This window comes from Triplophysa rosa, linkage group LG18 (genome assembly GCF_024868665.1).
Source record: "Triplophysa rosa linkage group LG18, Trosa_1v2, whole genome shotgun sequence".
In the NCBI taxonomy this organism is placed as follows: domain Eukaryota; kingdom Metazoa; phylum Chordata; class Actinopteri; order Cypriniformes; family Nemacheilidae; genus Triplophysa; species Triplophysa rosa.
This window is the reverse complement of record NC_079907.1, coordinates 17734745-17749221: the sequence shown is the minus strand read 5'-3', so window position 1 is coordinate 17749221 and position 14477 is coordinate 17734745. Positions and strand designations below refer to the sequence as shown.

Genomic DNA, 14477 nt, shown 5'->3' with positions numbered 1-14477 from the left:
TTTTGGTGCTGCCACAGTCATAAGGAGTCAGTCTTTATCTCATGGGCCATCTGTTATTTATGTGGTCACATGGTTCAGGAGACCCACAAATGACCCACCACCAGAACAAATTAATCTGAAAGACCTGAACTTTGTACAACATCTCTGTGAAATCTTCACACTTCACTTCAACAGTCAAAAACCCAATTACTGATTCTGGGTACTCTATTTATTTATTTGTGCAAAATCTTTTCTGAATTTGCTATTATATGTTTTGGAAAATAAAAGATAAGATAAATATGTAATATGAAAATATTTCTTTGCATGCAATAATAAATCTTCTAATTGCTATATCTGTTGGCTTACCTGCCAAACCAGTTCTGTGTTGACTTACATTTTGCTATTATTGTTGTTATAGCTACTTGGAATTTTATAGTGTGCTCATAACATGTTTTTTTTTTTTTCTTCGAAAAATGGTGCCATAACTTTTCCCATGCTCTGTTTTGGTGTGTTTGGGTATACTTTTCCCATCATTCAGCCCAATTTTTCTGTAATACATTAAATTACATTTATAAATAAACTATAAAATATCGTTTAAAATTAAATGTTAAATATTAAACAAAGTCTCAGGGTCTTTAAAAAATGTCAAAGCAAAGATCTAAACCTTTAAAAAAACTGTGCAGGACTACAGGAATAAGGACTTGTGCTGACAAAAGCAGGAGTTGCACTGGGCAGGACTCGTGCCCATTGAATTAGCCGTTTCGCTATTCAGTCTTCGGGAGGACAAATCAATTCAAATTTCTGGGAAGAGCAATTCTGAACTTGATTAAAAGTCTTTATTAAGACCATTCACTCTTAACTTGACCCATTTTAAGTCCATTACACCGATGTGAATAAAGTGCAATAATGGAATACTCAAAAATAATGTTTACTGTGTTTGAGCCCTGTTAGGTCACTATATAAAGCAAAAATATAAACGTTTCACACCCTATCCAAACAGGTCAACCTCCTCTGTTTCATTAACCAGTAAATAAATAAATGTCCACTCTACATTTATTTAAGATAAACATTCTGTTTCTGAATTTTAGTAAAGTTTGGATTAAAAGGTTTGCTTTCCATTGACTTTACGGGAAACTTACAAGCAATAAGTTTGATTTTGTAACTGTGTGCAGCTCTTGCATTTTCGCACTGCAAAAAAACTGCTACAAGCTTTACTGTAATAATTTCATATTTTGTACCTGAAAAGTATAGCCCAAATAATGGCTCATCTTCTGCGTGCAGCTCAAATCTCTCTGTAATCTACACAAAGAACTTAAAATCATCATTCATTCGTGCATGAATGTGAAAGACAGCACACCTCAACCTCCTATGGTGAGGCTGAATAACATGCTTCTGATGTCACCAGTAATGAACCACAGCCACAGAAAGCTTTTGGAAATATCATTTTTAATGTCAGATTTTAGAAATATAATCAAAGTTCTAAAGGTCTTTATGCCTCAAACTGCTGGTTTACGAACATCCTCTTTTGTACGCTGTATTAGTATTCATCCCTTACTCCGAAACACAGATCTATTGCTGCTTTTTATTTTCACAATGACTAATACGGCCACATCTGATGGAATCAGTGGATGCTGATCGATAATAGCTGCTTGCTGTGAACATTTCTGACTTTTATTTCAACCCAGTACAGGCTGAAGTTGAAAGTTTACAAATTTGGCAACAACCTTACAGAGAAAAATAATCTTACAGATAATATGTGCATTCTTAAAAATAAAGGTGCTTAAAAGGTTCTTCACAACAACTTTTTAGTTTAAATCTGCACATTTGCCTACCTTTCTCTAGAACCTTTTATTTCATGTGCAAGATCATTCATGGAACCATATACAGCCTGACTAAAATTACTTTCAGGAATTTTTGTTTTTAGGAGTGTAGGTGTATGTGACAAGGTCAGTTTGGCTTATGAATTTGATATGAGGAAGTTTTGTATGCTAGGAAGATATCTGTATGCTACTAATATGCTACGGATATCCTAAATGAACACATGATGAATAAATACAAAATAATTTACTAGCACACATATAAAGATTTGAGTAAACTAAATGAAAACCTAGTTTCATATATCAAATATGTTGTCTGCAGCTGCATGTAGTGAATAAATAATAAACAATATCAAAGGTTTCCTCAGAATAGGAGCGCTATAGGGTCTTAGTTTTACATGTCCCTTTGTTTTTGGGTACATATGGCAGTAAAGGATATGTTTATATTTTCTGTTTTGTCGTTTGCATATAATAAAAAAAAACATTCTTTGTAATGACTCTCACGCATTTAGAGTGAACTGAAGTTCCGCAGATTGACACTACGCCGCTGTGTGGTGAGGTCGAACATCTCTGTATAAACTATAGCCACTCAAAAATTACTGTTTAAATCCAGGAAATATTAGCTACCATACATTTGCAATTATGTATCAATGTATTTTATCAGTAGCCTTAAGTGTTCCCTGGTACCCACGATCGTCGCAATGCTAATAAAACACTTTGAGTTACTGTGTTATCTTTTCATTTTCAGAACATGTTAAACACTAACAACAGATGTTTCACAAGATGCGTTTCTTTCCGTTCCCAGGTTTAAGGTCAAGCGTAAACATGAACAAAAAAAAAGAACCCAATGCATCATAGCACCTTCGTTCTTGCAGTTTAGGTTTAAATCAGCATATGTTTGAGGGAATTTGTTACACGACGTGAAAGTACCTACTGTCTCTCTCTGTACGTTTTCCTTGTGTTAGCTGTACCACAGAGCACAAACCCAGTGCGCGCTGATCCACACCAGCTGACGCATCAAGCGCTCAGCACCTGTTACAGCGTCCCCGCATCTCAATCGAGGGCGCAGTGACGCGCTCGGGAGGAGGAGCGCGCAGAGCGTTTAAATAGCTGCTCTTCAGCCTGAAGTGTTCAAAGGCACATTTGGCCACCACAAATACACAACTACTGAGCTTTTTCTCTACGGAAACTTCTGCCTTAGAATCATAGAAACCATGATTAAGAAAATGAGTCCCTCGGAGAATGAGTTTGACATCCCCGCGAAAAACTGCTACAGGATGGTCATCCTCGGATCCACCAAAGTTGGCAAGACTGCTATAGTGTCCCGATTTTTAAACGGACGTTTTGAGGAGCAGTACACGCCGACGATTGAAGACTTTCACAGGAAACTCTACAGCAACAGAGGAGATGTGTATCAACTAGACATATTGGATACTTCGGGGAACCATCCATTCCCAGCTATGAGGAGACTGTCTATTCTGACAGGTAAATAGTCGGCTATTTAAATGCAATGTTTTCTAGTGGTTTAAGGATTTTATTTATGAAAAGTACACCGTTTTGTGCAATGACCATTTTAATAAACTCGTTCTTTAATTCTTTTTGTCACAGGTGATGTTTTCATCCTGGTTTTCAGTTTGGACAACCGAGAGTCATTTCATGAGGTGCAACGGCTAAAACAGCAGATCTACGAGACCAAGTCCTGCCTTAAAAACAAGACCAAGGAGAACGTGGACGTACCGCTTGTCATCTGCGGAAACAAGGGCGACCGCGAGTTCTGTCGCGGAGTTCAGCGAGAGGAGATAGAGGAGTTGATCGCCGGAGACGAACAGTGCGCGTACTTCGAAATCTCCGCCAAGAGGAACACTAACGTCGACCAGATGTTTCAGAGACTTTTCACCTTAGCTAAACTACCGAACGAGATGAGTCCGGACCTCCATCGCAAGGTTCCCGTGCAGTACTGTGACATCCTGCACAAAAAGTCGCTCAGAAATAAGAAACTGAAGGACGGCGACGCGTATGGCATCGTGGCACCTTTTGCGCGCCGCCCCAGCGTGCACAGTGACTTGATGTATATTAAAGAGAAGGCGATAGGAGGAGGACAGGCAAAGGACAAAGAAAGATGCATCATTAGCTAAGATTGACACGGTAAAATTACTGGTGCGGTCACAATGAGATGCAACAGTTTAGCTGCAGTCGTGCGCACGGTTGCTATTCCTATTGCCGTTACCGTCCGGTGACACTGAAAGGCCGGCGGTAATAAAAAAAAGTTACCGGCTTGAGCTCTCACCTCGCCAAGTGGAAGCGCATGTTATGCTCGCTAGACTTTCTGTTCAGAATATTATTGTTCTGTTCAGTCACAGCGCTCTGTGATGTGGCTTTAAATTGTTGTGAGGCTCTTTTTAACTCTTAAACTTAAAAATGTGCTTTATTAGACCATTTGCCTTTTTTGAGTGCTGAAAGGAGACGCCGAATGTGGAGATGAGTTGTAATGTCAAGTTGTTTACATTTTTTAGTTAGATTTTACTACAAAGAATTGAACTTGAATGTTTTCTTAGAATCTGAACAATTTTTTTATTGTGAATGTATATTTATTCTTCTATGTTATCAATGAGTTTAACAGAAAAAATAAAATGGTGAAGAATATGCAGTTTCCCCATTAATTTCAGCCTGCGTGTGTGCAAAAGCAAAAACAACCAACATCACATATTCCAAAATAATAGAAGACATTGTTTTTACAGACACACCCCTTCAAGTGTGCAACGAACGCATAACATAAGCAGAAACATTATGCAGAAATCTTTTTATAAAAATGTATTTTTATTTATTTGGATCCCCATTAGCAACTACCTAGGTAGTGGCTACTCTTCCTGGGGTCCCAGCAAGTATAAAATACAAAAAAATCAATGGTTTATTTTACTTTAACTTATCATGCCCAGTATCTCAGGTGACATAACAAATTAGGTGTCATTTGATAGTGTAAGTAAAATCATTTGTTTTTAAAAGAGGAACGCAAAATAATACACTAACTATATAGCACAAAGTGCATAAGGGAAAAACGCAAGTATCAAAGAATATTCACTTTCATAACAGAGCGTGTCAAAAGTTTTATCCAACGTGGAAAAATACAAATATTAACAATTGCAGTAGGCTATAACAAATATTACAAACAAGTATTGCATCACTGAACCAGGTCTGCTTCTACAGGTGGGAAAACAAAACCACCACGAAAGCCCTGACGTCGGGAAAAAATGTCCATCTCTTCACTGTTTCTTCCTCACACAAAAGGAAACGTCATGAGGGTTTAGGAATGTCAAACATGCACAGGCTCTTATATTTCTGTAGGAGCTGGTTCTTGGTCCGGACCTGTTCTCTCAAAGTGCGCAGTTTATTATCCTGCAGCGCAGGACTCATGTCGATTCCTGGCATTGCTGAAATCTGCTCACGAGCCTCCTGAATCTTCGTCTTCAGTTTGTTCAGCTCCTGGTGTACGTCTGGACTGTCCTTGTCCATACTGTTGACATATGCATTAAGACAGACCGGTAATATTAAACAACGATAAAACACTAGGCTATATGAAACTCGTGTATTGTTGGTAATGCTAGCGCATACCATGGCGCATACTGGCAGATTTCAGTACATCCTAAAAGACTAGGGATGTGACGACATACGCATTCTGTGTCTAAGACATAAAACAGAATTACATTGTGGTCTTACCATTTTATAATGTCGTGAATAATAGGCAAAAAAGAATAATCTTCCTCATCTACCACCGACACAGCAGCCGCCATGATGATTGCCCGGACAAAATGTGGCGTCATCAATATGCGTCCGTGTTTCTTGAAGGTGATTGGCTAGAATGGATCCTTCTGTTAATAAAATATATTATATTGTATTATATTATATTATATTATATTATATTGTTTGACATAATTTACTATATTAATTTACTAATTTAGGACAACTGCAGATTAAAGGGGCAGTGAATACTGCACTGTTTAGCTCTAAAGTCTGCCCTAGTCATCAGAAATAAACACCCTCACCAGTAAGCATAGGCCTAAATATACCAAACCTCTCTTGACTCTATAAATACGTGTTATTTTGCGCATGTATTGGACTTTAATACACTCTTTACCATTCTTCAGTCATGTACTACAACTCGTGCATTTTGTCTGGATTACTCATTAATATTCTTCTTCCGTACTAGTGTACTTGACAATTATTTACTTCTCCCCTTTACCCAAACACAATGCTGAAATTAACAACATAATTTATTATTCTTAATATTGTTTGTTTTTGACTAAAATAAATAAATAAATATGTAATCACTTTGATTCAAAGTGACCAGGTTGTATGAAAAGTAAAAAAAAGTGAAACCAAACACATTTAAAGAATATTGTTTGATTAGTTTGAGTCTAGTCCAATTATATTTTATAATAATGATGATTTAGTTGTTGATTTGATATTTATTGGCTTATTTTGATGTCCCTATGGTCAACCAAGGGATCCAACATGACAAAAACTCCAGGAAAACTATTACATTGACTTATTAATATTTTCTAACTTGCCCTCTGTTAACCCATCATCACCTTTTGTTCTGATTATATTGTTTTTGTGCCCAGTTGATTTCAAGAGCTCACTAAAAGCATTCAAGGCCACCTTTGCTGTGTATATTCTGGAAATTTCTGCCAAAAAAGATTCCTTGGCTTGTACATCTGAAAATATTTGCTCAGACATTCCCGTAATATTGATTTGACAGTATGTATGATGGGTGTACCCATTGAACATCATGTGACTGTTCTACAAGTGCCTCTGAAATTTATACAGAAAAAACATTGAACTTGATTAGTTTGTCTATCTACGTAGGCCTACCTATAATACGTACCTATAAAGTACCTTTAAGCAGATTTTTACCTATAGAGATTGTTACCACGATGCATAATTCATTTTATGAATTAGGACATGAGTCTCCACACTTTTCGTAAGCGAGGGCTACCTGAAGAGATAAAATAATCTAGAGGGCTACTTGTTGATAAAATACTTTCAAACTTTAAACATGTGATGCATTATTTTTCAGTACACAGGACCAAATTGAGTTTTCTTTCACATATTTTTGCACTTGAATATATTAAATCTTAAAACATGTGCTAATAATAACATTTTCAATATAGTCACATATTCATCAACTGTCCTGAGCATTATTGTTGAGCCCTGTGTTTGGCGGGCACCTTACAGAGTTCATGCGGGCACCACATTGGAGACCACTGGTCTAGGGAACACACAGATAACACAATACAATATTTTGAAAAATGTTGGGAGAAAGAAGAGAGTGAGGGTCGGGCAGTGTGGTAAGCTATAAAATGACAAATTCTGTTTGCATGCCTTGTTTCTCGTTTTCATTTTATGACGTTTAATGATTTTTTTATTTCCTCATGCAAGTTAAACAAGAGGCATTTTCTCCTTGCTTTAATCAATACACTTTAAACAGATATTTATTCATTGATAAGGCTAGCCACGTACCATTTATACCACACTGAATTCATATTGTGTGAAATAGTGTGTTGTAAATAATATTAACATGAATTAATACTAGCTATTATTTACTTGTGTTTCCTGGATGTTTACATCTGGCAATTTATTTTTAAAACTGTAAACGTGAGTGTGTATATTTTGTGTGTGTATTCTTTATTTGTTCAGCATTGGTATGCTTTAGCTGCGCATTGATTGCCAAACACATTTTTATTGCAAATATTATGTTTGATCCATTCTGTTGAATGGCAAAATCAATAACTGTCTGTTTGCTTATTATTCCCTAATAAATGAATGTCATACTGTATGATAGCTTGTGATGCAAAGGCTCATGTATATAGATATATTGTGATGTGTTATAATGCCAGGGGGATGCTTGGCGGTAAACTGTAATATTCACTGTCCCATAATATAGTGAAAAGCACAAATAAAAAAATATTTTGCCAAGTGTCCTTCATCGGTGTGACTTTTGCTGGTAGAGGTGGCAATACAGATTGTACTGTCCTGACATCGTCCTTCTCTTTTGAGTGTAATCTCTTCACTTCAATGACATCACTTTTAGTTCACGCCTAGATTGCCACGTGTAAGCTTGTACTTTCTTTGATCTTTTGTTTTAGAGGGAGGGACTGTGGAGCACACTGTTCTGTTAAAACCACCTTAAAAACGGTAAAGGTTTTTTTGCTAATCGACAGGAAACCTTGAGAAAAAAAAATGTGTTTATCGGCATATTGTTGTTATGCACTAGGAAAATATAGAATTTTACAAGTGTTAATAATTCAGTAGAATGTGAGGAATGTTCTAGAAGAACATTGTCAGGATCTCACGCACACTCTTATCTTGCCAGTGAACTTCTTTTTGACCAAAAGGTCATGTCATGGACATTTTGTCATCACACATGCAGTTCTTCCTCTTATGAAACTTCCTACCTGTGCAGTTTCACACATCAGTTTCATAACCCTGCACGTCCACGAAAATTGTGGTCTTGTCTCTTGACAGGTCAGCTAAAGAAAGTGACCACATAAGTGACCATATTTTTTCTTCTATAGAATATTAACTTCTATAGTATGTATCGCACAGTTTTTTAGTTTAGTTTAAAACACACGTGATGGAGCTTAGGCAAGTCAAACCCTTTGTTCCTTTTTAGTAAGGCAGGCAACATACGATTATTAGACAAAAGCAATACTGAAGCCCCACCCCTTAACCTAACCATCACAGGTGCGCAAATCTTACTAAAACAAACAAATAAGACTGTACAAATATATGCGAATTAGCCACCAATGGTTATGAATTCCTGTGAGATTGTTGAAATCCCTGATTTACAGGTTTTGGTATATTTTCTTGATATGCAGTTTGAGACATTAATTGAGATCAATAAATGCTGGTCAACCTGCTGGTTGACTTCAAAAGACATTAAAATAAGTTAAGAAACATGGCAGGGATAACAACACTAACATAACATGCTGATGTGCTGATGACTAGCAATGCTGTTTTGTGCACAGGGCAATTACTGAATTTCTTACATAAGCACTCACTCTTCCAAGCCAACATTCCTGAGTTTCACCCCTAATTTCCATTAAAAGTCAATAAACCAGACCTACATTGTGTCAAAAGACACAGCAGCCTTCCAAGCACCTTCATGAAACACACTGTCTGATTGTATTCGGACTACACTTACTTCTCCATGACGTATATGAGCAGACTTTCTGTTTCTGGCACTAGCCGAGCAATAGTTTATTAAATATTTTCCAGTTTTGCTTGCATGTGTGTTTGGGGATATGTGTGCGAGTGTAAGGAAGCCAGGAAAACAATATTTGCTCACATCTGGTTTTCTACCAGTATGTACCAGTGTATGAGGTATATTTTGTTTACCAATATATAACATGATCCAATGTAAAATATTAATCTATAAGTTTATTAAATGATAATAAATATGTAGGTCTAAAATGTATTACGTAATATATCGCAAAAATGGTCAGACAAATTTGACTTAAGAACATTTTGGTCAGTTTTAAATAAAGAGCATTTTATGTCTGACTCTGGTTTGTGTATACTCATCTGAATGTTTAAGAATAAAATTAAATATTTATCACCTTTCAGGCTCCATGCACGACTATGAAAACTATAAACTGCAAGCATAAAGAAATAGAGTAAGGTGTGATGTGTTGAAGGGTGTGGGACTCACGTGTGGTCTCCCCGTGTACTCACACGAGAAGAGTGGAGAGGATCAAACAGGCGAGGCCCTTTTCTAAAATCATTTTCATTGACAAAATGAAGCCTTCAGCTGTAACCAAGCTACTTATCATCTATCAGCTCAGAGCAGCAGCTGCTGTCAGACGCTCTGTTTGTATTAAAGGCACAGCTCACAAGAAATAAAAATTCTGTCATTATTTACTCACCCCCATGTTGTTCCAAACCCATATGCTGTTATTTTTCCAAAGGCAATGTTTTAGGAATCTTTGCATTGCTCTTTCCATTGGATAGTTGGAATATCTGTCAAGATTTTCTAAGTGGCTCTGAAGCCAAAAAATAGCTTGAGGCACAGACCGAAACTGACCAAAAATCATTGTTGACTAAACAAACTTTATTTTTAAAACTGTTAAATATAAAGGTGCTATGTGATGCCACAGAATAAACATTCTGGTTGTATGGTTCCATAAAGAACCATTGTTTTTGGGGAACCAGAAATGGTTTCTCTGTTGCATCGCTTTTTGTATCACCTTTAAATTTAAAAAGGCAACAGAATGTTTTTACTACCAATATATTGAACCATCAGTTTATATTTTACCAAACCTCGGAAGACTTGGAAACAGTCGGAAAACTTGGAAACAGATAAGACAGGTAAATCCAACAGGTAGGTAAGCAGGGGTTGGCAAGTAAGTTTGGCATCGGGCCAAAAAAACAAATTCGCCGCTATATTTATAGTCAGAGGATAATTTAAGAAATTCATTGATGAAAAGTGCAACTAAAATTGCCCACTTTTAAAAATATAGTTATTATTATATATAAATGCATAATAGTCATATAATTATTTAACGTAGCCTATTTAACGTAATGTATTATATCTGAGGATCTGAGTGGGATTTGGTTTACCGGTGAGCGTGAACATTCAAAATAAACGCACAAAAGATGAAATGCACTATGAACATCTTTATTATTACTGAGGTTAATAAAAGAAACAGGCTCTAAAGAAAAATAGACCAAAACAAGGGGAAATGCGGTCTTAAAACGCGAAACCTCAATCGTTACAGCATTTTAGAATGTACTTTTAGAAACTTGGACAAAGTAGCTGCGTCTTCAAAGGCTGCGTCCTCATTTGTCGGCCGAGGTCGGAGGTTTATTCAGGTTTTATTTCAGAAAAGCAACTGTTACATTGGGTAAGTGACGGAATGTCTTCATAAGAGAAATAAATATAAATGTTATCATGTTTTTTAACTGAAATGAGCCCATCAAACCTCGTAATTACAACAACATCAATGACAGGGAATTGTTGGCCATCAAGCTAGCTTCAGAAGAATGGAGACAATGGTTGGAGGGTGGTAGGTGGTTAATAAAACTGGTTCGTTCCATCCACTCGCGGTGGCCAGAATACGGAATCTGACGGCATAATCGTGAACAGATGAATTTCCTTGACGAAGAGCATATAATTGAGCACTTACTGAAGGGTCTCCAGTGCACCGATAAGGGATCTGGAGGGTCCATGGGATTGGCAGCGACAGCAGGTGAAGTATGGATGTTAACTGTTCGGGGAACTGTGCTGGTGGGTGCTGGTGTTAAAGACCTTTTGAGCGCGACCCCGATCTCCTGAAACGGGTCGGGTGCACTCATCTTGTAGCAGTCTGGTCGTCTGTAACAGAACCACTAGAATGCGAGATGGTAAAACTTCAAACAATAGTTTATTGACACAGTAATTCAACAGGTGAGTATATGGCATATAAAATGAAATGATGAGAGAAGCAGAGGAATAATACTGTCCTTTTGTTATAGGATATTGTGGGCAGCTAGCAGAGGAATCCGGAGAGGTGCAGGTGAGTAGGTGCCGTGGAGAACTTGGATGACTCGGATGGCAGGTAAGGGTTGGCGAACTTGGAAGACTTGCACTCAAACGGATGACTTGGAAACACTCGGAAGACAGGTAAGTCCAACAGGTAGGTATCATTTAGAGAGTCTGACAGTTTCCATCAAATTCATTGGGTTCACTAATATTTTTAAGCTGAATTAACTCAAAGTTTTAAGGCAACCAGGTAATTTCTGTATTTGAACCAACAAAAAACAACAATTCGAAGGAAAAAATAATGTGTTATGGATGTGACAAAAAGAAAACTTTGTAGGATTTCAATACCCAGCGAATGGAGAAGGGATGGTCTTTATGGAACATAAAATAGTTACTATAATTCAATTTTCATGCCCATTCATGAGTAATATGACAGTTTGTGACAATTGCGTTATGGATATGACAATTCACTTACATGACTATGGAAACAAAAAATGCTTTGAAAACTTCACATGCACACCAAATGTTGACATCTGACATCAGCATGGTGAAGATCTTTGGTAAAAAAAAAAAAAGTTGACATTTTCATGGAATTGCCCTCCTATGGGAACATTTTGGGGGTTAACATTGCCAACTATAAGTTTGGATGGATCAGAAAAAGTCTCATTATTATTCTGTCATGCTCAAGCAAATTCTTGCAGGTAGTTTAGATCAACAGTAAACTCCTGAAATAACTTGTGCTACTATCTTTGTGGTTGTTTAAGTTATTATATATAGTCTCCCTGACGTGCACTGTAAAGAATTGCTGTTAAAAAACAGCCAAATTCTGACAGTAACATACCGTTTTTTGTTAAAACAGCAATATACTGTAGAAAACAATGCATCCTGGGCATTATTTTGCAGTTTAAGAAACTACTGTTAATTTACAGCCATCTGTCAACAGTAATCTACTGTTGTACTGTATGCAATGCATTGTGGGCTGTGTTAACCCCTTCAGACCCTGCTTCAATAAGAATGGACATTATGTCTTTTTTGGTTTAGACCAATAAAACTGCATGTTTCTATCATTTTAATAATACCTCACAGATTGTTTACCAAGTTAATGGTAACCTCATTGTCTTGCCCCTGTTATATTTTATTTGATAATGTTATGTTTTTCAAAAAAATCTAAAGATATATTAGAGTTGTACAACACAGGATTTTATTTATTTAATGTCCATCCCAGTGGACATGCGGTCTTAAAAATTATAAAATGGCAGACTTTTTTGCACTCCAGCTCATTACACACAATTGGCATTTCACAAACATTGATCCCTTGATTACCAAGCACAAGCATAAATATGATCAAATCAGCCATCAAGTATATGCAGAAACCCAACAGGCACAATCAGACATATAGGGCCTATATAGGCTACACATGTGGTACACAGACTGAAATACTGCAAAAAAATATGTTATTGTATTACTCAGTCCTACAATAAATATGTATTTTGTTAGCATTTTTTTTACTTTGACTTCTATCACACTGTTTAGGTTTAAATTATAATTCACATGGTTAAAACATGCAATTTTATGTTGCTTCAGTTGGGGTTTACAGTGTTGTGGACTTGAAAAAACAACAACATACAAAATCGTGAAAGTTACCACAAATCCTATTTTTTTACATTTGTTTCTAAATTAAAGAAAGTTAATGTCAACTGAATATTTTTGCATATCCTTTTAGCATCGTAAAATATCAGAGGGTAAATAACAGTACAATGCAGTATTTTTCTGGAGCATGAGAATTAGTTTTGTGAAAGTTCGTGATTGTTTCGTCAGTTCAGTAAGTTCACAATTCTTTAGCGTCCCGAATCATTTTCAGTCAGGTACTTTTGGCCAGGTGGAGTTTTCCCACAAATGTCAGACTTTTCTGCCCGAAAAGGACCCACGCGAGCACATATGGAGTCAAAGTAGGGTCACATATATTTTCCATAAGCACAGACCATCTGTAGCGCTTCATCTGCACCAACCTGCATTTGCACGTTCGAATTACACGGTAAATAAAGCATATTATTACTTTTATCGAGAGTATGTGGTTCAGAAAGGAAGTATTATCAAGTAATGTTTGAAATTGCTGCAGAAACAAGCTGTAGTTAGTAAGTAACTTACGCGATTTAAAAAGGGCTCGTCATCTCCGAGATATAACCCAAATGTTCATATTTACTTGCATTTTACAGACCCCAAGTTTTATCGGCTTGTTTTGTCATCAATGAACTTTCAAAACTGTGGTTATTGCAAACTGGCTAACGTTAGTAATCTTAAACAGTCTGTTGCTAATGCTAATAACAGTAGCTGCAAATCACCACTAAACGTAATGTTTGCAATTGCGATGATTTTCCGTTTAAATGTGGCTTATGTTTGAAAGGAACGCAAACTGATAGTTTGAGTGTTTAGCAAATACAGATTGATTTAGCATCACTTGCGTAATGATTAGACATGGTGGTGGAAAAAAATGAGCGGGAAGAGAAAAATATTTTTTAATGCTTTTGCGTTATCTCGCAAAACCTTTGCGTTCACGCGAGAAACATTGCGTTCCCTCGCAAACATATTTGCGTTATCTTGCAAAACATTCAAACGTCCTGTTGTCCCGCTCCGTACATTAACAATGGAGCGGTTTATAGTAGATTCCAGAAAACTCGTGAGCTAAACGTTGTTATAACACAAATAACACACAATTCCTTAGATTAGGATCTACATCCCAGTCTTACTCAAAACGAGAATATGTGACCCTGGACAACAAAACCAGTCTTATGGGTCAATTTTTCGAAATTGAGATTTTTACATAATCTGAAAGCTGAATAAATAAACTTTCTGTAGATATATGAGTTGTTAGAATAGGACAATATCTGGCTGAGATACAACCGTTTAAAACTCTGGAATCTGAGAGCACAAAAAATCAAAATATTGAGAAAATTGCCTTTGAAGTTGTTAATCAGGGGCACTGTACGGTGGACCACTAGTGCACATGACAAGGAAATTTAAAAAGCAAATATAAGTTCACAACACAACGGAATCGAGTCACAACACAACGGAATAAAGCCACAACACAACAGAATCGAGTCACAACACAACGGAATAAAGCCACAACACAACGGAATCGAGTCACAACACAACGGAAATGCTCC

At 36.7% G+C, this 14477-nt stretch overlaps 2 protein-coding genes across 2 annotated transcripts; one reads left to right on the top strand and one right to left on the bottom strand.

The window, feature by feature from the left end:
* The first annotated feature begins 1404 nt into the window (after positions 1-1404).
* rasd1 (RAS, dexamethasone-induced 1) lies at positions 1405-4469 on the top strand. Its single transcript, XM_057358941.1, has 2 exons — positions 1405-3281; positions 3405-4469. The coding sequence occupies exons 1-2, from the start codon at positions 3011-3013 to the stop codon at positions 3929-3931; spliced, it is 798 nt and encodes a 265-aa protein (XP_057214924.1). The 5' UTR covers positions 1405-3010; the 3' UTR covers positions 3932-4469.
* Positions 4470-4592: 123 nt separating this feature from the next.
* med9 (mediator complex subunit 9) lies at positions 4593-5614 on the bottom strand. Its single transcript, XM_057358944.1, has 2 exons — positions 5511-5614; positions 4593-5307 (listed from the first exon to the last, which is right to left on the bottom strand). The coding sequence occupies exons 1-2, from the start codon at positions 5612-5614 to the stop codon at positions 5088-5090; spliced, it is 324 nt and encodes a 107-aa protein (XP_057214927.1). The 3' UTR covers positions 4593-5087.
* Positions 5615-14477: the final 8863 nt, after the last annotated feature.

Bases quoted from the DNA above. Each gene is read 5' to 3' on its own strand.
- rasd1 (XM_057358941.1), top strand. From the start codon at position 3,011: ATGATTAAGAAAATGAGTCCCTCGGAGAATGAGTTTGACATCCCCGCG. The intron at 3,282-3,404 runs GTAAATAGTCGG...TTTTTGTCACAG, and splicing joins GAGACTGTCTATTCTGACAG to GTGATGTTTTCATCCTGGTT.
- med9 (XM_057358944.1), bottom strand. From the start codon at position 5,614: ATGACGCCACATTTTGTCCGGGCAATCATCATGGCGGCTGCTGTGTCG. The intron at 5,308-5,510 runs GTAAGACCACAA...ATATGTCAACAG, and splicing joins ATTCACGACATTATAAAATG to TATGGACAAGGACAGTCCAG.